The sequence below is a fragment of the Physella acuta genome, unplaced genomic scaffold (genome assembly GCF_028476545.2).
Source record: "Physella acuta isolate Inbredline_101_S28 unplaced genomic scaffold, ASM2847654v3 ptg001480l, whole genome shotgun sequence".
Taxonomy (NCBI): domain Eukaryota; kingdom Metazoa; phylum Mollusca; class Gastropoda; family Physidae; genus Physella; species Physella acuta.
The window spans coordinates 515704-540665 of record NW_026732995.1 but is presented as its reverse complement, the minus strand read 5'-3'; the positions used below and the strand labels follow the sequence as shown (position 1 = coordinate 540665).

At 43.6% G+C, this 24962-nt stretch overlaps 1 protein-coding gene across 2 annotated transcripts in view; it reads left to right on the top strand.

Moving 5' to 3' along the window:
- LOC131928248 (uncharacterized) overlaps positions 1–24962 on the top strand; it is an 86980-nt gene that overhangs the window by 22442 nt on the left and 39576 nt on the right. For both annotated transcript variants that reach the window (XM_059284211.1, XM_059284210.1), the window contains exons 4-13: positions 2179–2411; positions 3448–3597; positions 3935–4019; positions 5833–5878; positions 5965–6045; positions 6247–6356; positions 6785–6899; positions 7090–7162; positions 7345–7626; positions 12976–13127. In XM_059284211.1, coding sequence (XP_059140194.1) covers positions 2179–2411; positions 3448–3597; positions 3935–4019; positions 5833–5878; positions 5965–6045; positions 6247–6356; positions 6785–6899; positions 7090–7162; positions 7345–7626; positions 12976–13127 — 1327 coding nt within the window. The remainder of the gene's footprint in view (positions 1–2178; positions 2412–3447; positions 3598–3934; positions 4020–5832; positions 5879–5964; positions 6046–6246; positions 6357–6784; positions 6900–7089; positions 7163–7344; positions 7627–12975; positions 13128–24962) is intronic.

Genomic DNA, 24962 nt, shown 5'->3' with positions numbered 1-24962 from the left:
GTGATAAAAAGATAAGGCTATATGATGGGAGGGGTGAAGGGACGGTGTGAGATGTGTGATTTAGCATATCTACACATGTGGCAAAAACATGTGGAGAGCCAAGTCATTAAATGGATGACCCAACTCAGAATCAACACCAAAAAACTCGGTTACATTTTTTATTGCTAAACAATTTTTTTTCTACAAGAGGACACAAAATATTCAAACAAATGAATTGTGTGTTGTTAACTGGTCAAAGGGCGAATATCACTTTTTCAGGGGCGACAACCAATACACACAGGGCGACAACCTGTATGAAAGAATACCTGCCTGTAATCTCAAACTCATCTTAATGCACCGGTAACACAAGGGGCATTGTTGGCATTTTATAACCTGTCTCACACAATGTGTTTTCGTCTTTTGTAAGACAGCCGCACAGGTGTTTTCGTCTGTTGTAAGACAGCCACACAGGTGTTTTAATATCAAGTAGGACAGTCACACAGGTGTTTTCATCTGTTGTAAGAAAGTCACACAGGTGTTTTCGTCTGTTGTAAGACAGTCACACAGGTGTTTTCGTCTGTTGTAAGAAAGTCACACAGGTGTTTTCGTCTGTTGTAAGACAGCCACACAATGTGTTTTCGTCTGTTGTAAGACAGCCACACAGGTGTTTTAATATCAAGTAGGACAGTCACACAGGTGTTTTAATATAAAGTAGGACAGTCACACAGGTGTTTTAATCTGTTGTAGGACAGTCACACAGGTGTTTTAATATCAAGTAGGACAGTCACACAGGTGTTTTAATCTGTTTTAGGACAGTCACACAGGTGTTTTAATCTGTTGTAAGACAGTCACACAGGTGTTTTAATCTGTTTTAGGACAGCCACACAGGTGTTTTCGTCTGTTGTAAGACAGTCACACAGGTGTTTTAATCTGTTTTAGGACAGCCACACAGGTGTTTTAATATCAAGTAGGACAGTCACACAGGTGTTTTAATATAAAGTAGGACAGTCACACAGGTGTTTTAATATCAAGTAGGACAGTCACACAGGTGTTTTAATATAAAGTAGGACAGTCACACAGGTGTTTTAATATCAAGTAGGACAGTCACACAGGTGTTTTAATCTGTTTTAGGACAGCCACACAGGTGTTTTCGTCTGTTGTAAGACAGTCACACAGGTGTTTTCGTCTGTTGTAGGACAGTCACACAGGTGTTTTAATATCAAGTAGGACAGTCACACAGGTGTTTTAATATAAAGTAGGACAGTCACACAGGTGTTTTAATATCAAGTAGGACAGTCACACAGGTGTTTTAATCTGTTTTAGGACAGCCACACAGGTGTTTTCGTCTGTTGTAAGACAGTCACACAGGTGTTTTAATATCAAGTAGGACAGTCACACAGGTGTTTTAATCTGTTTTAGGACAGCCACACAGGTGTTTTCGTCTGTTTTAGGACAGCCACACAGGTGTTTTCGTCTGTTTTAGGACAGCCACACAGGTGTTTTCGTCTGTTGTAGGACAGTCACACAGGTGTTTTTGTCTGTTGTAAGACAGTCACACAGGTGTTTTAATATCAAGTAGGACAGCCACACAGGTGTTTTAATATAAAGTAGGACAGTCACACAGGTGTTTTAATATCAAGTAGGACAGCCACACAGGTGTTTTCATCTGTTTTAGGACAGTCACACAGGTGTTTTAATATGTTTTAGGACAGCTACACAGGTGTTTTAATATGTTGTAGGACAGTCACACAGGTGTTTTAATATAAAGTAGGACAGTCACACAGGTGTTTTAATATCAAGTAGGACAGCCACACAGGTGTTTTCATCTGTTTTAGGACAGTCACACAGGTGTTTTAATATGTTTTAGGACAGCTACACAGGTGTTTTAATATGTTGTAGGACAGTCACACAGGTGTTTTAATATAAAGTAGGACAGCCACACAGGTGTTTTCATCTGTTTTAGGACAGTCACACAGGTGTTTTAATCTGTTTTAGGACAGCTACACAGGTGTTTTAATATGTTGTAGGACAGTCACACAGGTGTTTTAATATAAAGTAGGACAGCCACACAGGTGTTTTCATCTGTTGTAAGACAGCAAGACAGTACCTTTATAATGTGTTGAGTTGGGTTGTCTCTCGTTTATTTGTTGTGAGTTGTTCGTGTCTGTGATCATGACCCGATTGACCTTGACCTTGCAGGAACCTGGCAGACGTGAGCAATGACAACGTCCTGAACGTGCACGAGTTCGCCCTCGTCATGCACCTCACGCGGGGCGCCAAGCAGGGTCTGACGCTGCCCAAAACCCTGCCCAGGTCATTGACCCCACCCAAAACCCCGCCCGTCCCTCTACCAGCCATGAGCCAGGCGGAAAAACTTGCCTACCATCGTGTCTTTCAGTCCTTGGATAGAGACAAGTCAGGTGTTATATCAGGTGAGTGGCAGGTGTTATATCAGGTGAGTGGCAGGTGTTATATCAGGTGAGTGGCAGGTGTTATATCAGGTGAGTGGCAGGTGTTATATCAGGTGAGTGGCAGGTGTTGTATCAGGTGAGTGGCAGGTGTTGTATCAGGTGAGTGGCAGGTGTTATATCAGGGGAGTGGCAGGTGTTATATCAGGTGAATGGCAGGTGTTATGTCAGGTGAGTGGCAGGTGTTATATCAGGTGAGTGGCAGGTGTTATTTCAGCTGAGTGGCAAGTGTTATATCAGGTGAGTGGCAGGTGTTATATCAGGTGAGTGACAGGTGTTATTTCAGGTGAGTGGCAGGTGTTGTATCAGGTGAGCGGCAGGTGTTGTATCAGGTGAGTGGCAGGTGTTATTTCAGGTGAGTGGCAGGTGTTATATCAGGTGAGTGGCAGGTGTTATGTCAGGTGAGTGGCAGGTGTTATATCAGGTGAGTGGCAGGTGTTGTATCAGGTGAGTGACAGGTGTTATTTCAGGTGAGTCGTTTAACTTGTACCTCAAATTTGCAACAACAACAACAAAAAAACATTGCATTCTGCAAATGCAAACACACTTGTGCAGTGCAGAGGTATCCATAAATTTTAAGTCCTTGTGCAGAAAATGTTTTTCTTTCAAGGTTTCGTTCCCCGACCCTAAAGATTAAAAGAAAAAAAGTTTTATCACGTGATCTCGTCGGTCGGCACAGCAAAAAAAAAAATGTTTTATTGTAATAGAAGCTTATCTCGTCATAAGTATCCCTACATATAACTCAAGTGACACACCTTCTTTAAAGACCTTATGCTGTCTAATTAACATATGACGTCATTTCTAATTAATCATCCTTTTAAAACTTAGCAAGGCTAAGTAACTCCAGAGCTTTTCGACGGTTAAAATTAGATTTGTTAACTAGGTTTATAACGGCAGGGGAAATAACCATGAAAAAAATAAAATTACTTAGAGCATTGTGTTACCTCCCCTTGATTGAACTGCTGGATGTTGAAACCATCCAAAAAATGATCTGTTTCAGGGCAGACGGCGGCGGATGTGTTGGCGTCAAGTCAGCTGACGGCAGAGTGTCTGGTTCACATCTGGGACCTGTCGGATCTCAACCGTGACGGGAAGCTGGGTCCAGACGAGTTCAGCATCGCCTGCCACCTGACACGTGCTGTCAAAACAGGTGATGTCGCTTGGTGGCACTGACATGTCAGTCCAGGTGTTTGGTGGCACTGACATGTCAGTCCAGGTGTTTGGTGCCACTGACATGTCAGTCCAGGTGTTTGGTGGCACTGACATGTCAGCCAATCCAGGTGTTTGGTGGCACTGACATGTCAATCCAGGTGTTTGGTGGCACAGACTAACTGTCTGCCCACCTGTCCTATGCTAATTTTTTGACTAATTGTCTGCCCACCTGTCCTATGCTAATTGTCTGCCCACCTATCCAAGCCTGACTAATTGTCTGACTGTCTGCCCACCTGTCCTATACTGACTAATTGCCTAACTGTCTACCTGCCCAGGTCTGTCTCTGACCGGTCCAGCCGATGTCTTTCAATACGTCCCGGACAATATCTCACCTGCATCCTTGCTGGCCAAGAAAAGAAGGTAACGTTTGCTTCTTCCTGCTTCTTCTTGTGTCTGTCTGTCTGTGTGTCTGTGTGTGTGTGTGTCTGGGGAATGTGTGGAAGGTGGGGGGGATCAGTTGATAGGGTAATTATGCAAGTATTTTTGCTTACAAAGAAACGACAAACACAACAAACCAGCCGGCTAATATGTCTGATGTATTGTGTGAGCCCTAAGGAAGAAAAGCCTGTCTGTAACTTGACACGCTAGCCGCTGCTATACTGACACTAAGCGGAGAAGGTGGAGAAGTTATAAGAACATGGAGGGGGAGGAAGTGTTAAGGAGGGGGGGGGGGTAAGCTATCGATCTAACCAAACTCTTTCAGGTTGTAAAACTGTCAGTGACACCGAAAGAAATAGCTCAGTCGTTGTTTGCTGTCTGTAGGATTTACTACTGCCTGTCATATCCGGCAGTTACACAATCCGCTGAACTGGTCATATACAGTTACACAATCCGCTGAACTAGTCATATACAGTTACACAATCCGCTGAACTGGTCATATACAGTTACACAATCCGCTGAACTGGTCATATACAGTTACACAATCCGTTGAGCTGGTCATATACAGTTACACAATCCGCTGAACTTGTCATATAGAGTTACACAATCCGCTGAACTGGTCATATAGAGTTACACAATCCGCTGAACTGGTCATATACAGTTACAAAATCCGCTGAACTTGTCATATACAGTTACACAATCCGCTGAACCGGTCATATACAGTTACACAATCCGCTGAACTTGTCATATACAGTTACACAATCCGCTGAACTGGTCACATACAGTTACACAATCCGCTGAACTTGTCATATACAGTTACACAATCCGCTGAACTGGTCATATACAGTTACACAATCCGCTGAACTTGTCATATAGAGTTACACAATCCGCTGAACTGGTCATATAGAGTTACACAATCCGCTGAACTGGTCATATACAGTTACAAAATCCGCTGAACTTGTCATATAGAGTTACACAATCCGCTGAACTGGTCATATAAGTTACACATTCCGCTGAACTGGTCATATACAGTTACACAATCCGCTGAACTTGTCATATAGAGTTACACAATCCGCTGAACTGGTCATATAGAGTTACACAATCCGTTGAGCTGGTCATATACAGTTACACAATCCGCTGAACTGGTCACATACAGTTACACAATCCGCTGAACTTGTCATATACAGTTACACAATCCGCTGAACTGGTCACATACAGTTACACAATCCGCTGAACTTGTCATATACAGGTACACAATCCGCTGAACTTGTCATATACAGTTACACAATCCGCTGAACTTTTCATATACAGTTACACAATCCTCTGAACTTTTCATATACAGTTAAACAATCCGCTGAACTAGACATATACAGAGAGTTACACATTCCGCTGAACTAGTCATATACAGAGAGTAACACAATCCGTTGAATTTGTCATATCAGACAGTTACTCGATCTGCTGATCTAGTCATATACAACAATTACACAATCCGCTGATCTTGGCAATATACGGTTGTTATATAATTCGTTGAACTTGCCATATACAACAATGAAACAATCCGCAAAACTTGCCATATACAACAGTTGCCCTATATATACAACCACGATTTCCACAATCCTTCAACCTGTCAGATGTCTTCAGATAATGCAACACGACAGGCTGTCCTAACACAAATCAACAACTCTCAGATTTTTAACTGCTTGACACTAGAACACACGTTTAGTTCCATTTAATCTGCTACAATACAGTTTGAGCAGTTAAAAATCTAAGCGTCTCTCTCTCTCTCCCCTCACAGATTAGCAGATTATGAGAAACACAAGCAGAAGTTAATGTCCGGCAAGGTATGATTTTTTTTTTACTGCTACACGAACTGATTGATCTGTGATTACATTCGATCTGTTTGTATCGATGACGTCATTTTTTGCAGGAGAGGCGGAAGTTACAATCAGAGAGGGAGGCCAAGAGGCTAAAAATAGCAACACAGAAGGTTGAGGCTCTACAGGAGTTGGTAAGTTTGTCTGAGTGTGTGTGTGTGTGTGTTTTGTACAAGAGAGGGGGTTTTCGTGTCATTTTTCGGACGTGTTGTATCGGGTTTTTTTCTTCTTACGCTAACTAATTAAGGGCTAATTAATTTTTAAATTATTAACTTAACGAATTCTTCAATCGTTTAGTAATGTACTAACTCAATCCACCCACCCGCCCCACCTAGCTAAGCCTACTGACGAAGTTTGGTAAAAACTTGGAGTCCGAGACTCACATAGCTCCTGTCCTGAGTAAAGAAAGTTCTGACGTCACAAAACAGGAAGAAATAGTTCTCAGGTATTTATAGCTTTTGATGTGGATTTCTTTAGACAATGATACTAGCGCTATAACATGATACTGGCGCTATATGAATGTTTTGAATCTCACTACACTTGGATGTGTTGGATGATCTAGGTGTAATATATTTTTGTGTTCTATGTTGTACATCTGATATGTTGAATAATGTACATCTGATATGTTGGATAATGTACATCTGATATGTTGGATGTTGTACATCTGATATGTTGTATGTTGTACATCTGATATGTTGTATGTTGTACATCTGATATGTTGTATGTTGAACATCTGATATGTTGTATGTTGAACATCTGATATGTTGTATGTTGAACATCTGATATGTTGGATAATGTACATCTGATATGTTGGATGTTGTACATGTCATATATTGTATGTTTTACATCTGATATGTTGGATGTTTGTTGTAGGTTGAAGAAGGAGCACGAGAAGGTCAGACAGGAAACGGTCAAGGTCATTCTAGGAGAACAGAAATTAAACAGCGACATATCTGTTATAAAGAGAGAAACTGATATCTTAAATAAAGTAAGGGGTTACCTCAGTTTGGTTGCTTTAGAATAGAAGTAATTTAGAATTGGTTACTTAAGCATTGGTTAACTTGGCATTGGTTACTTTAGAACTAATCAATTAAGAAATGGATAGTTTAAACGTAAGTTAGCATCACCTGAGTTACCTGTATCAGTGCATATTTGAACCCACTACCACCTGTCTACAGAGGTTGATGCTGACCCACACACCCGCTACCAAAGACCCCGACCCCTTTCATCAGTTGTACGAGCAGAGGCGAGGTAACTCTTGTTTTCATCGGATTTTGGTTTTACATTAGAATATATTCAACAATCTGTTTGAAGCGTACCCATATCTTTTGTAAACATCAGCATTGTTGGCTATGCACGTATAATTTACACACATGTAATGTAGGCACGTATAATTTACACACATGTAATGTATGCATGTATTTATGTTACAGAGAAGCGACAAGGCTCAACCATCAAAGACCTCGATAAAATCGATACTTTTATTCCATTCGAGTTCTCGCCCTTTGACCTCGGGATAACTCCTGACAACCTGCCACCGGGCGCTGCCATCTTTGACAAGGGAAACAACCACAGAGTTGCAGACGATCAGCTGGCTGCTGTTGTCGCCGATCTGAAGGAGTTTGGCGAGGAGTTCATGGAGACCTGGGCGCCTGGCGAACATTGGATGGACGGTGGCGACTTTGGCGAGGACGAGATATTCAAGGAAGTTCATGGTAAATTTTTCACTGGCTAAATTTGTGGCGAGTTGCTTTCTTTATTGCCAACACAACTTGTTACAAGTTCAGAGCTGAGTCTACCTCCCCCACTCATCTACCTCCCCACACACTACCTCCCCCCACACATCTACCTCCCCCCACACATCTACCTCCCCCACACATCTACCTCCCCCACACATCTACCTCCCCCCACACATCTACCTTCCCCACACATCTACCTCCCCCCACACATCTACCTCCCCCACACATCTACCTCCCCCAACACATCTACCTTCCCCACACATCTACCTCCCACCACACATCTACCTCCCCCCACACATCTACCTTCCCCACACATCTACCTCCCCCACACATCTACCTACCCCACACATCTACCTCCCCCCACACATCTACCTACCCCACACAACTACCTCCCCCACACATCTACCTCCCCCCACACATCTACCTCCTCCACACATCTACCTCCCCCACACATCTACCTAACCCACACATCTACCTCCCCCCACACATCTACCTTCCCCACACATCTACCTCCCACCACACATCTACCTCCCACCACACATCTACCTCCCACCACACCTCTACCTCCCACCACACATCTACCTCCCCCCACACATCTACCTCCCCCCACACATCTACCTTCCCCACCCATCTACCTCCCACCACACATCTACCTCCCCCCCCCACATAACTACCTCCCCCCACACATCTACCTCCCCCACACATCTACCTCCCCCCACACATCTACCTCCCCCCACACATCTACCTCCCCCCACACATCTACCCCCCACACATCTACCTCCCCCCCCCACACATCTACCTCCCCCCACACATCTACCTCCCCCAACACATCTACCTCCCACCACACATCTACCTCCCCCACACATCTACCTTCCCCACTCATCTACCTCCCCCCACACATCTACCTCCCCCCACACATCTACCTCCCCCCACAAATCTACCTCCCCCACACATCTACCTCCCCCACACATCTACCTCCCCCACACATCTACCTCCCCCAACACATCAACCTTCCCCACACATCTACCTCCCCCCACACATCTACCTCCCCCACACATCTACCTCCCATCACACATCTACCTCCCCCACACATCTACCTTCCCCACTCATCTACCTCCCACCATACATCTACCTCCCACCACACATCTACCTCCCACCACACATCTACCTCCCCCACACATCTACCTCCCACCACACATCTACCTCCCCACCACACATCTACCTCCCCCCACACATATACATCCCACCACACATCTACCTCCCACCACACATCTACCTCCCCCACACATCTACCTCCCCCACACATCTACCTCCCCCCACACATCTACCTCCCCCACACATCTACCTCCCCCACACATCTACCTCCCACCACACATCTACCTCCCCACCACACATCTACCTCCCCCCACACATATACATCCCCCACACATCTACCTCCCCCCACACATCTACCTCCCCCCCACACATCTACCTCCCCCCACACATCTACCTTCCCCACATATCTACCTCCCCCCCACACATCTACCTTCCCCACACATCTACCTCCCCCCACACATCTACCTCCCCCCACACATCTACCTCCCCCCACACATCTACCTCCCCCACACATCTACCTCCCCCACACATCTACCTCCCACCACACATCTACCTCCCCACCACACATCTACCTCCCCCCCACACATCTACCACCCCCCACACATCTACCTCCCCCACACATCTACCTCCCCCAACACATCTACCTCCCCCCACACATATACATCCCCCACACATCTACCTCCCCCCACACATCTACCTCCCCCCCACACATCTACCTCCCCCCACACATCTACCTTCCCCACATATCTACCTCCCCCCCCCCCACACATCTACCTTCCCCACACATCTACCTCCCCCCACACATCTACCTCCCCCCACACATCTACCTCCCCCCACACATCTACCTCCCCCACACATCTACCTCCCCCACACATCTACCTCCCCCCCACACAACTACCTCCCCCACACATCTACCCCCCACACATATACCTCCCACCATACATCTACCTCCCACCACACATCTACCTCCCCCCCCCCACATAACTACCTCCCCCCACACATCTACCTCCCCCACACATCTACCTCCCCCACACATCTACCTTCCCCACACATCTACCTCCCCCCACACATCTACCTCCCCCCACACATCTACCTCCCCCCACACATCTACCCCCCACACATCTACCTCCCCCCCACACATCTACCTCCCCCCACACATCTACCTCCCCCAACACATCTACCTCCCACCACACATCTACCTCCCCCACACATCTACCTTCCCCACTCATCTACCTCCCCCCACACATCTACCTCCCCCCACACATCTACCTCCCCCCACAAATCTACCTCCCCCACACATCTACCTCCCCCACACATCTACCTCCCCCACACATCTACCTCCCCCAACACATCAACCTTCCCCACACATCTACCTCCCCCCACACATCTACCTCCCCCACACATCTACCTCCCATCACACATCTACCTCCCCCACACATCTACCTTCCCCACTCATCTACCTCCCACCATACATCTACCTCCCACCACACATCTACCTCCCACCACACATCTACCTCCCACCACACATCTACCTCCCACCACACATCTACCTCCCACCACACATCTACCTCCCCCACACATCTACCTCCCCCACACATCTACCTCCCCCCACACATCTACCTCCCCCACACATCTACCTCCCCCACACATCTACCTCCCACCACACATCTACCTCCCCACCACACATCTACCTCCCCCCACACATATACATCCCCCACACATCTACCTCCCCCCACACATCTACCTCCCCCCCACACATCTACCTCCCCCCACACATCTACCTTCCCCACATATCTACCTCCCCCCCACACATCTACCTTCCCCACACATCTACCTCCCCCCACACATCTACCTCCCCCCACACATCTACCTCCCCCCACACATCTACCTCCCCCACACATCTACCTCCCCCACACATCTACCTCCCACCACACATCTACCTCCCCACCACACATCTACCTCCCCCCCACACATCTACCACCCCCCACACATCTACCTCCCCCACACATCTACCTCCCCCAACACATCTACCTCCCCCCACACATATACATCCCCCACACATCTACCTCCCCCCACACATCTACCTCCCCCCCACACATCTACCTCCCCCCACACATCTACCTTCCCCACATATCTACCTCCCCCCCCCCACACATCTACCTTCCCCACACATCTACCTCCCCCCACACATCTACCTCCCCCCACACATCTACCTCCCCCCACACATCTACCTCCCCCACACATCTACCTCCCCCACACATCTACCTCCCACCACACATCTACCTCCCCACCACACATCTACCTCCCCCCACACATCTACCACCCACCACACATCTACCTCCCACCACACATCTACCTCCCACCACACATCTACCTCCCCCCACACATCTACCTCCCCACCACACATCTACCTCCCACCACACATCTACAGCACATATAACAGAGCTGAGCTAAAGTTACACCCCTCCCCCCTCACCTGCGGTCATCTTATTACAGCCAAATGTACAAACTATACAAACTTTTCATGACATTGAACCATTTTTCTTCAGGTACCTCCTCGGCAAACCCCCCCCCCCCCCCCTCCGAAACAAGTCTTCTACCCTTCTCCCTCGAACGAAATATAAAATTTGTATAGAAAATTTATTGCTATACTAATGGCCGCGTCCCCCCCCCCCACTCCCACCCAACAAAACGTTTTAGTGCCCCCCTCCCCCATAAAAATGTCTGAAAGAGACACTGCATAATACCACTAAATAAAAAGATAAAACTGTTTTATCACTTACTCTCCCAGACCTAGGTAACTTTAGTCTTAGGGATCATGCATTCGATATCGCCAGTAATTTTTGGAGATCAACCCAGTGGCGTCGCTTGGCCGGGTGTCACCCCCCCCCTTTTTTTCTTCCCTGTAAATGTTGTAGTTGGTGCCTACTCCCCCCCCCCTGTAAAAGCTTTAAAGTGTTTACATTTAATTCTAATGAAATTTATTCATAGTCGGTTGTTAATACAGCCGGGTGTAGCATTATTTTCTCTGTAGTTTGCATGTTTACGACATGGTGTCACCCCCTCCCACTCCTTGTGGGATCGTCATTATGTAAGTAAAATACTTTTTAACTCTAACCATCCACTGAACTGTAAAAAACACATTTATTCTATATATATTGCAATTTTTTGTCTTGGTGTCACCCCCCTAAATGGTGTCACCCGATGCGTTCCGCACCCCCCGCCCCCGCCTCGCCTCTGACATGTTGATCAACTATTGCCATTCTCGCCTCAAAGTTCGTGGTTCTCTCCGTCATTTGGACATAATCATAATAGTGGATTTTAATTTAGGGGAGGTAAACGTGAAATTATTGAGTCTTACTGAATCAACACGCGTAATGTCCCTTTAAGGACGAAAACCTTATGGAACAACAATTGAGGCATTGTTCGGGCATATCAAGCAGGACTTATGCTTGTTCTACTTGCAAAATGATTTTATCTAATTGCAACCTGATCTGTTCTACTTGTGACCTGTTCTATTTTTTATCTGTTCTACTTGTGACCTGTTCTACTTTTTATCTGTTCTACTTGTGACCTGTTCTACTTTTTATCTGTTCTACTTGTGACCTGTTCTACTTGTGACCTGTTCTACTTGTGACCTGTTCTACTTGTGACCTGTTCTACTTGTGACCTGTTCTACTTGTTACCTGTTCTACTTGTGACCTGTTCTACTTGTGACCTGTTCTACTTGTGACCTGTTCTACTTGTGACATGTTCTACTTGTGACCTGTTCTACTTGTGACCTGTTCTACTTGTGACATGTTCTACTTGTGACCTGTTTTACTTGTGACCTGTTCTACTTGTTACCTGTTCTACTTGTGACCTGTTCTACTTTTGACATGTTCTACTTGTGACCTGTTCTACTTGTGACCTGTTCTACTTGTGACATGTTCTACTTGTGACCTGTTCTACTTTTGACATGTTCTACTTGTGACCTGTTCTACTTGTGACCTGTTCTACTTGTGACATGTTCTACTTTTGACCTGTTCTACTTGTGACCTGTTCTACTTGTGACCTGTTCTACTTGTGACCTGTTCTACTTGTGACCTGTTCTACTTGTGACCTGTTCTACTTTTGACCTGTTCTACTTTTGACCTGTTCTACTTTTGACCTGTTCTACTTTTGACCTGTTCTACTTGTGACCTGTTCTACTTGTGACCTGTTCTACTTGTGACCTGATCTGTTCCACAGACTGGAGTGAGGACAACTGGCCGGACTGGGACTGGTCAAGCTCTGGACTGTTTGGTTTAACTGACCAGCAGGTTGTTAACCTTAAGCTCAAACTTGCAGATCTACGGGAGGAGCTTAAGAAACTCAACTCCGAGGGAGGGAGGCTTGTCTTTGTAAGTAGTTCATGTCGTCATATAAGTGTGGGGAGCTTGGTTTGTGTGTAGCCATGGGAGGATGTTGTAATGTTTGGTAGTTCATGTTGTCATATAAGTGTGGGGAGCTTGGTTTGTGTGTAGCCGTGTATGTTGTAATGTTTGGTAGTTCATGTTGTCATATAAGTGTGGGGAGCTTGGTTTGTGTGTAGCCGTGTATGTTTTAATGTTTGGTAGTTCATGTTGTCATATAAGTGTGAGGAGCTTGGTTTGTGTGTAGCCATGGGAGGATGTTGTAATGTTTGGTAGTTCATGTCGTCATATAAGTGTGAGGAGCTTGGTTTGTGTGTAGCCATGGGAGGATGTTGTAATGTTTGGTAGTTCATGTCGTCATATAAGTGTGGGGAGCTTGGTTTGTGTGTAGCCATGGGAGGATGTTGTAATGTTTGGTAGTTCATGTTGTCATATAAGTGTGGGGAGCTTGGTTTGTGTGTAGCCATGGGAGGATGTTGTAATGTTTGGTAGTTCATGTTGTCATATAAGTGTGGGGAGCTTGGTTTGTGTGTAGCCGTGTATGTTGTAATGTTTGGTAGTTCATGTTGTCATATAAGTGTGGGGAGCTTGGTTTGTGTGTAGCCGTGTATGTTTTAATGTTTGGTAGTTCATGTTGTCATATAAGTGTGAGGAGCTTGGTTTGTGTGTAGCCATGGGAGGATGTTGTAATGTTTGGTAGTTCATGTCGTCATATAAGTGTGAGGAGCTTGGTTTGTGTGTAGCCATGGGAGGATGTTGTAATGTTTGGTAGTTCATGTCGTCATATAAGTGTGGGGAGCTTGGTTTGTGTGTAGCCGTGTATGTTTTAATGTTTGGTAGTTCATGTTGTCATATAAGTGTGAGGAGCTTGGTTTGTGTGTAGCCGTGTATGTTTTAATGTTTGGTAGTTCATGTTGTCATATAAGTGTGAGGAGCTTGGTTTGTGTGTAGCCGTGTATGTTTTAATGTTTGGTAGTTCATGTTGTCATATAAGTGTGAGGAGCTTGGTTTGTGTGTAGCCGTGTATGTTTTAATGTTTGGTAGTTCATGTTGTCACATAAGTGTGGGGAGCTTGGTTTGTGTGTAGCCGTGTATGTTTTAATGTTTGGTAGTTCATGTTGTCACATAAGTGTGGGGAGCTTGGTTTGTGTGTAGCCGTGTATGTTTTAATGTTTGGTAGTTCATGTTGTCATATAAGTGTGGGGAGCTTGGTTTGTGTGTAGCCGTGTATGTTTTAATGTTTGGTAGTTCATGTTGTCATATAAGTGTGAGGAGCTTGGTTTGTGTGTAGCCGTGTATGTTTTAATGTTTGGTAGTTCATGTTGTCATATAAGTGTGAGGAGCTTGGTTTGTGTGTAGCCATGGGAGGATGTTGTAATGTTTGGTAGTTCATGTTGTCATATAAGTGTGGGGAGCTTGGTTTGTGTGTAGCCGTGTATGTTTTAATGTTTGGTAGTTCATGTTGTCACATAAGTGTGGGGAGCTTGGTTTGTGTGTAGCCGTGTATGTTTTAATGTTTGGTAGTTCATGTTGTCATATAAGTGTGAGGAGCTTGGTTTGTGTGTAGCCATGGGAGGATGTTGTAATGTTTGGTAGTTCATGTTGTCATATAAGTGTGGGGAGCTTGGTTTGTGTGTAGCCGTGTATGTTTTAATGTTTGGTAGTTCATGTTGTCATATAAGTGTGAGGAGCTTGGTTTGTGTGTAGCCGTGTATGTTTTAATGTTTGGTAGTTCATGTTGTCATATAAGTGTGAGGAGCTTGGTTTGTGTGTAGCCGTGTATGTTTTAATGTTTGGTAGTTCATGTTGTCATATAAGTGTGAGGAGCTTGGTTTGTGTGTAGCCATGGGAGGATGTTGTAATGTTTGGTAGTTCATGTTGTCATATAAGTGTGGGGAGCTTGGTTTGTGTGTAGCCATGGGAGGATGTTGTAATGTTTGGTAGTTCATGTTGTCATATAAGTGTGGGGAGCTTGGTTTGTGTGTAGCCGTGTATGTTTTAATGTTTGGTAGTTCATGTTGTCATATAAGTGTGGGGAGCTTGGTTTGTGTGTAGCCATGGGAGGATGTTGTAATGTTTGGTAGTTCATGTTGTCATATAAGTGTGGGGAGCTTGGTTTGTGTGTAGCCGTGTATGTTGTAATGTTTGGTAGTTCATGTCGTCATATAAGTGTGGGGAGCTTGGTTTGTGTGTAGCCATGGGAGGATGTTGTAATGTTTGGTAGTTCATGTTGTCATATAAGTGTGGGGAGCTTGGTTTGTGTGTAGCCATGGGAGGATGTTGTAATGTTTGGTAGTTCATGTTGTCATATAAGTGTGGGGAGCTTGGTTTGTGTGTAGCCATGGGAGGATGTTGTAATGTTTGGTAGTTCATGTTGTCATATAAGTGTGGGGAGCTTGGTTTGTGTGTAGCCGTGTATGTTTTAATGTTTGGTAGTTCATGTTGTCATATAAGTGTGGGGAGCTTGGTTTGTGTGTAGCCGTGTATGTTTTAATGTTTGGTAGTTCATGTTGTCATATAAGTGTGGGGAGCTTGGTTTGTGTGTAGCCATGGGAGGATGTTGTAATGTTTGGTAGTTCATGTTGTCATATAAGTGTGGGGAGCTTGGTTTGTGTGTAGCCATGGGAGGATGTTGTAATGTTTGGTAGTTCATGTTGTCATATAAGTGTGAGGAGCTTGGTTTGTGTGTAGCCATGGGAGGATGTTGTAATGTTTGGTAGTTCATGTTGTCATATAAGTGTGGGGAGCTTGGTTTGTGTGTAGCCGTGTATGTTTTAATGTTTGGTAGTTCATGTTGTCACATAAGTGTGGGGAGCTTGGTTTGTGTGTAGCCATGGGAGGATGTTGTAATGTTTGGTAGTTCATGTCGTCATATAAGTGTGGGGAGCTTGGTTTGTGTGTAGCCATGGGAGGATGTTGTAATGTTTGGTAGTTCATGTTGTCATATAAGTGCAATAAACCGTCTAATCCTCCAATTTTCTCTATCGAAATGTGGGATTACATAATGTGATTGTTTAAAGTAATTTCCTAATGTCAATGTATAATGTGATTGCCTAATGTGATTGTTTAATGGTTTAATGTGATTGTATAATGTGATAGTGTTGGCTACCCTGTGACCGTGTCTCCTAATGTGAAGGGGGAGGAAGGTGTTCGCCTGTCATTGCTGTGGAATGAAAACATTTTCCATTTTTAAAAGTCCTAACAATAGGTAGATGTGGGCGGAGATTTGAATTCTACCAACAAGCAGTGATTTGATCTATGTGTAACAATTATGTAACAATTACACAATGGGGAATATGATCTCATGTATGGTTGAGGGGGAAACATTTGGTGTACGCATGTCAACATACTATAACATAGTGTACACATGTGACTTTTCTGTAACATAGTGTACATGTGTGAGTTTACTGCAGATTAACAATGTTTCAGTTGCAACAAACACAAGAAAACACAAGACGTACCCACATACTTGGTGTTCTACCCTTACATAACCACATACACAAATTTCAGGACTAAGCCCCCCCCCCCTCACCCAACAAAAGAAATGGCCGTCAAATATTTCACGCTTGGCTGGGTGGTAAAAATGTTGATTGTTATACCTGAGTCATAGAGTAACTCAACTTTTAAAAAACCGGGTATTGTTGTAAATACAAATGGTAGCTGCAGTGAGGTTCATTCAATGAGTAATACAACAGATAGTGTAAGTTACCTCACAAGTTAAAGACAGTTACAAATACTATGGACGTTTCGACCCAAGGTCTTCGTCAGCACACAACCGTTTGGTTACAGATTAGACAGAAAAGACAAACAGTAACACAGTTTTGGACTTAGCTCGACAGTGAAAACACGTCTTGTCTAAATGTTTTCACTGTCGAACTGAGTCGAATATTGTGTTACTGTTTGTCTTTTCTGTCGTTGCATTAGTTGTTACTGTACACGATTTACTAAATACCTGTATGTGTAGCACCTATTGAACATTCACCAAATATCTATCAACACTACAACATTCACCAAAAACATGTACTTGTGTCACCACTACAACATTCACCAAATACCTGTACTTGTGTCACCACTACAACATTCACCAAATACCTGTACTTGTGTCACTACTACAACATTCACAAAATACATGTGTGTCACCACTACACCATTCACCAAATACCTGTACTTGTGTCACCACTACACCATTCACCAAATACCTCTACTTGTGTCACCACTACAACATTCACAAAATACATGTGTGTCACTACTACAACATTCACCAATTATCTGTCACCACTACAACATTCACCAATTTTCTGTCACCACTACAACATTCACCAAATACCTCTACTTGTGTCACCACTACAACATTCACCAAATACTGTATGTGTGTCACCACTACAACATTCACCAAATACCTCTACTTGTATCACCTACTACAACATTCACCAAATACCTGTACTTGTGTCACCAAATATCCCAGCCTCACCAGATGCATCTACCCGTATCACGTGATTTGACTGTCGTAAATCAGGTTTTTAAAATGTGTTCACGTCCTCCAGTTTTTAATTTTCTCCTCATGGGCTGGAAGGTTACTGGGTAACAGATAAGATTTAACGCAGGGGGGGGGGGTAGATGTAGGTATGCAGGTGTTTGCTTACCTTGATATATGAGCTCTCCAGGTTTCTAGAAAACGTAAACTTTCGGCAAGTTTGGGGGATAATCCTGAGGTCAAGGTCAAACGTTTCTAGTTCTGTTTGAGAACCTTTTTACTTTGTTTCAATCACGTGTCACGTGGGGGGGAGGGGGGGCGTTACCAAGTCGCAACTCAAGGGGATGATGGGGGGGGGGGGGCACATCAAAGTGGTAATGTAAGGGTGTTCAGTGCCCGCTTCACTGCAACATAAGACTGCACTATAGGGCTGTAACACAGGACCTTAACACAGGACCTTAACACAGGACCTTAACACAGGACCTTAACACAGGACCTTAACACAGGACCTTAACACAGGACCTTAACACAAGAATTTACTGCAGGATCTCACTAAAGGCACTTAGTACGCGACCTTACCTACTGTAACATAACATTTTAGGACCCTAACCCAAACTTGGTAAGTCTAGTTTTATTCCTAGTAACTTTCATTCTAATCATGTGGAGTGTGGAGTGTAGCCCTTCATTACATTCTGATCTCATATTAAATGTTGTCATTTATTCAAATGTTGACACTTTCCTTACAATTCTAACCACAAATGTGGCCAGCTAACAATTTACTTGTTACCCGCTGTTTTACACACCAATCTAATCCAATATTCAAATCATTTCTCAATACTTTAAACTGCAACATAATTTAAATTATTTCACAATACTCTTAAAACATAATTTAAATCAATTCACAATACTCTAAACTAAAACATAAATCAATTCACACTACTCTAAACTAAAACATAAATCAATTCACACTACTCTAAACTAAAACATAAATCAATTCACACTAATCTAAACTAAAACATAAATCAATTCACACTACTCTAAACTAAAACATAAATCAATTCACACTACTCTAAACTAAAACATAAATCAATTCACACTACTCTAAACTAAAACATAAATCAATTCACACTACTCTAAACTAAAACATAAATCAATTCACACTAATCTAAACTAAAACATAAATCAATTCACACTACTCTAAACTAAAACATAAATCAATTCACACTACTCTAAACTAAAACATAAATCAATTCAACTACTTTCATCTACATTGTGTACAGGTTTTATTGTATAGCTGATGGTAAGATTGTTTTCTGATCGTCCCTGAACTCCACCCCTCCCCCACCCCCTCCCCCAACCCCTTACAACAATCAAGCTAGATTATATAATATATTGAGCGTTATAGCCGTCAATACAAGGAAGTAACTTTTGGTTCGAAAACTTTTTTAGGATTGTTATGTGGATTTCTCTGTCCTATTGTTTATTTGTATTGTTTATTTGTATTGTTTATTTGTATTGTTTATTTCCATCAAACATGTTTCATGTCTTTTCTAAGACGTTAAGGATTGGGCATGATGCCCCACCCCAGACCCAAAAGTTCCCCGCCCCTAAAGAACCTCAAATTGCACGTCATGTTGGTCACAGAGTTTCTTTCAGGCATCTCTGTGATTCTATATGAGGGCCTGTATTGTTATGCTGGATACAGGCTCCTAATTGTGTGGCCAATTTTCTCAGAAAGATCTCTTCTTCAGCTATCAGTTGGTTTGTCTGTTGCCATAGTACCTCATGGCCAGCGTATTCGAATGATCATTCTGAGGTATGAGTTTATAAATGATTGTATTTTCTTGTTATTTGTGGCAGTTATTCTCCATGTCTCAACGAACTCTATAGAGTAAAACAGGTTTTACTAGTGTGTTGAATACCTGGGTTTTTATTTTAGAACCTCAAGCGTGTTTTAGTTGATTAAAGGCTGTTATTGCCTTGCCCATCCTTATTTTTTTTCCAGTGTCCGCATTCCCGCCCCCCCCCCCCCCCTTGGAGAAAAATGTCTTAAAGAATCGATGGTTAGTCAGTGTAACCATCTAACCACGTATGGTCAAATTGGGTCAGATCTCTCAACTCTATGTCAAATGTTCTATTATAGAACAAATTAGATATTTCTATTATAGGATGTATGTTCTATTGTAGAACAAATCACCTCTATCAACAACGACTGCACAAATGTCCGCAACTAAACATGATCTACAACTTAACAGCGCCTCTTGTCTATCTCGAGTGCTGCCATTAAACTCTAGTATAGGCTGGGTCTACACATACAGTTTGTTTTCTCCACATGCAGAAGAGTGGGATAAATCAGACCAACAGGCACAGGGGCAATAAACATAGTGATATGGGCGGGGCATAATCTTGCCTTTACGACAACCTTAGGTAAAAAAAAAAACAAAAAAACCAGCAGTTAAACTGCCTTTGTTTGAATCTGAAAGAACAAATTAAAATTTGACGATAAGAAAACAATTAAAAAAACTTACCAAACCCCCCCCCCCAGTATCGCTGTTATCTCCCCTACATTGGCCTGTACAGAGTTACCGTTCGTGGCGTGATTGTGGACTTAACTCGTATACAGCATACCGCATACATGATACAGCATACATGATACAGCATTCAGTATACAGTATACTGTATGCTGTATACTGTATACTGTATCGTATACTGTATGCTGTATGATGCTGTATACTGTATCGTATACTGTATGCTGTATATATACTGTATACAGTATACAGTATACAGTATACTGTATACTGTATACTGTATACTGTATACTGTATACTGTATACTGTATACTGTATACTGTATACTGTATACTGTATACTGTATGCTGTATACGAATGAATGCTCTGTGGCAACACCAAGCACTTTTCATTTAAACACCTGTCAAATAAATCTGAAGATTCATATCTTGCAGTCAGCACAGTATAAAAATCATTGGGTCACAATAAACCATCACATTATAAGTCATTTTGAGATGACTGTACAGTCACGTATGACTTGAACTTCTTCAGAACTCAACTTGAATATCCCAGTCACCAAGAGAAAAAAATATTAATTATAATTTCACCTGTTTCATCCCAATTAAAGCGCGCCTCGCTGGTCTAATTAACATAAATTAACATTAAATTTGTAAACACGCTCCACAGAACTTGTTCAACTGGTTTTATTAAAAATTGTTTTTGTTCATAGATCGAGGCTTGCTACTAATTCATTCTTCGAAAACTACCGGGTTTTGTAGTTTTTCTACCCTACCCTACCCTACCTTACCCTACCCTACCTTACCCTACCCTACCCTACCCTACCTTACCCTACCCTACCTTACCCTACCCTACCTTACCCTACCCCACTCACCCCGCCCCTTCCCAACAACCTCAGCTATTTCGCACTCTGAATAAAAAGTTGGATGTCTTAAAATCCTGTGCTGATTGACCCATCTTTAATTCAAGGTCACAACCTCAATGACCTTTGTTCCTAAATTAGCCATAACAATCAATTACACACGAGAGAGCGGAGCGTAGGGTTTTTCTCCGTACACGCCAGTACATGTGTGTTGTAGCCTACACACGTGTTAGATCCTACACACAACAAGCTCAGCGGACACAAGAAAGTCTGAGAGAGACAAGAGACATCAGTCACTAACGAGCCGTGAACTGTTGTCACCACGTGACGTCTGTTAGTTGTCTGTCTTATGGCGGACTTGCTACACGCAGTAGGTGTGCTGAGTTTTGCAGTTGTTACACAGTGTGTTACACGCAGGAGGTGTGCTGAGTGTTCCAGTTATTCCAGCTGGAAAACTTATGTGACGTAAAGTTTTCCCGTTGATATTCTAGTGACGTAAGGTTTTCCTGTCCATATTCTAGTGACGTGAAGTTTTCATGTTGATATTCTAATGACGTAAAGTTTTCATGTTGATATTCTAGTGACGTAAAGTTTTCCTGTTGATATTCTAATGACGTAAAGTTTTCATGTTGATATTCTAGTGACGTAAAAATCACTAGTCTAGTCGACATAAAATTATTCTTATTTTCTCGAGACACGCAATTCGACTGTTATTCCTGTTGTAGAAAGCTTTTGGTGATTGATTCGTGTTATATAAAGCTTTCTAAAGTATTTGATGGTATTTTATGTTTGCGTTGAATCGTGAATTTCTTTGTATTAAAATACAACAGGGGTAAAAAAAAAATTATGAACTTGGTCTGTCGTCTTATTCAGCTGTGTAATGCTATTCATCTTGTGAACACATTTTTAGTAAAGACATTTATGTACGTGCTATTTCCATTCCAGTTGTTTTTCCTGCAAGTGTAGTTTACTTTATTCTCCTGCCGTTGTCCCCACGTGTATATCCCCCACCCCTCCACATAAGGACGGGCAGCACAAGTTAAGCTGCTGTGATAAGACAAAGCACTTGAGAGTTGCCAGTTCAGCAATCTCTCACCTTGCTGGCTACCTGACCAACCTGGCTACCTGACCAACCTGACCACAATTACAATTGTTTTCAACTGCTGGCTCAGGTGTCGTGACGTCATTCCTTGGGCTATGTGTACGCCTTTCTGTGGTTGTAATTTCACTTTGTGGATACCTGACGTAACGAAACCTGGATAACTTTTACCTGATATAACAACCTGTCACATGAAGGTAGTGATGTGTACCTGCCGTACACCTAGATCACGGAGAGGTGAGAACGTGTGGACAGTGTAGGAACTCTTAGAGGTCAATGTACGCCATGGAGGATGTAAGTACCGAGTCACTTGTTTGACACCACCCCCCTCCACACACACACCGAGTCACACTTGTTTCGACCCCCCTCACACACACACACACAGTTTCTTCCAGGCACCTCTTTAGAGAAGAAAGTCTACCGCCCCCCTCCCCCGAACGAAATGAAATTTATATAGAAAAGATATACTTTCAACAGTGTTCGTCCCCTGTCCCCCAAGAAAGTCTACCGACCCCCCCCCCCCCCCCGAAAATTTTAAGTCCCCCCCCCCCCCCAGTAGAAAAAATTCTGGAAGAAACACTGCACACAAACATACAGACATTTTATTTAAACTCTGACCTCAGTTCACAGTAGTGCCCGGCATTGATGGGAAAAAAAGGAAGTGGTTATGGTAGCGAGGGGAGGGGTGGGGTGCTACAAGGGAAAAGTCATAAGTGTATTATGAACAACTCTAATTTTTAGCAGCCGTAAACTGACCAGTTATTCAAATAATTTCAATTTTTTTCTTTCAAATTAACAATCTCCTTTTGCAAATTAACTACATCTTATTGCAAACTTATTATCCTTTATTAACACCACTGTCTTGACACCACTGTCCTGACACCACTGTCCTAACACCACTGTCCTAACACCACTGTCCTGACACCACCACTGTCCTGACACCACCACTGTCCTAACACCACTGTCCTGACACCACCACTGTCCTGACACCACTGACACCACTGTCCTGACACCACCACTGTCCTGACACCACTGACACCACTGTCCTGACACCACCACTGTCCTGACACCACCACTGTCCTGACACCACCACTGTCCTGACACCACCACTGTCCTGACACCACCAATGTCCTGACACCACTGTCCTAACACCACTGTCCTGACACCACCACTGTCCTGACACCACTGTCCTGACACCACCACTGTCCTGACACCACCACTGTCCTGACACCACTGTCCTGACACCACTGACACCACTGTCCTGACACCACTGTCCTGACACCACTGACACTACTGTCCTGACACCACTGACAGCACTGTCCAGACACCACCACTGTCCTGACACCACCGCTGTCTTACACCACTGTCCTGACACCACCACTGTCCTGACACCACCACTGTCCTGACACCACCACTGTCCTGACACCACTGTCCTGACACCACCGCTGTCCTGACACCACCGCTGTCCTGACACCACTGTCCTGACACCACTGTCCTGACACCACTGTCCTGACACCACCGCTGTCCTGACACCACCGCTGTCCTGACACCACCGCTGTCCTGACACCACTGTCCTGACACCACCACTGTCCTGACACCACTGTCCTGACACCACTGTCCTGACACCGCTGTCCTGACACCGCTGTCCTGACACCACTGTCCTGACACCACCGCTGTCCTGACACCACCGCTGTCCTGACACCACCGCTGTCCTGACACCACCGCTGTCCTGACACCACCGCTGTCCTGACACCACCGCTGTCCTGACACCACTGTCCTGATCGCATCACCTCCACGTCACAACTCTGACGTCACTTCTCTGTCAGTAAGGTAGACACCAGATCCTTCACTAAATCAATCTGTCTAAGCTTGTCTTCACTAAATCAATCTGTCTAAGCTTGTCTTCACTAAATCAATCTGTCTAAGCTTGTCTTCACTAAATCAATCTGTCTAAGCTTGTCTTCACTAAATCAATCTGTCTAAGCTTGTCTAGTTGTCATTAAATTATTAATTCGCTTCCATTGAAGCAGAATGTACCGTAACCCATCTAATCAATCAAAGTCCAGTAGTGTATTCAGGCTACTGGCGTTCTAAATGCGGACATTGCCACAATAACAGAGAAGAAAAGGTCTTTCAAATTTTGTCGTCAACATTTTTTGTCCATCTCATTACAAGCAATACATCACATTCTGTTAAAACAACAGACAGAGTTTGAAGTTATAAAAAGTCACAAGAACAATAAAACACAATTACAAATTGAAGTAAAAAAAAACATCATTAAAATAGAAATAATTCAAAGCCTTAATTAAAAATTGTCCAATGTGTAAAATTTTAAAATATCCAATGTCTAATTTTACAAATTGTACTTGCTATGTATTTTTGTGCCGGGAATTTGTCGCTGACGATCGTGTCTAATGTATCACTCACACGTGCACATATACGTACACAAACACACACACACACACACACGAACACACACAAACATCACTGCCTTCTCTCACATCCATCCATTCATGCATCACAACACACACGGCACACACTATCTACTTCTATTGTAAGTTTCTCAAAAAAAACTTCTTTCAAATTTTCTCGTTTCAGTTGTGTTATTCAGTATCGATCCTGTAGTATCGTACTTTGACTGGGGTGTTAACACGCCCTGTTTTCTGTGATTGAAGTAGGTTTAGTATCGCTTATAGTAGTGTGGAAATATTGTCGCTGCGAATATTATTGTGTGGGTAAACGTTGGTAGCGCTGGATTACCTTTCAAATAGAGACCACAAGCAGACGAGACAGGTAAGACAGAGGTCAGAATGTGGTGTATCTAGAAGATTCGATCTCTACTCTCGTGGACTGGATGGAAGAT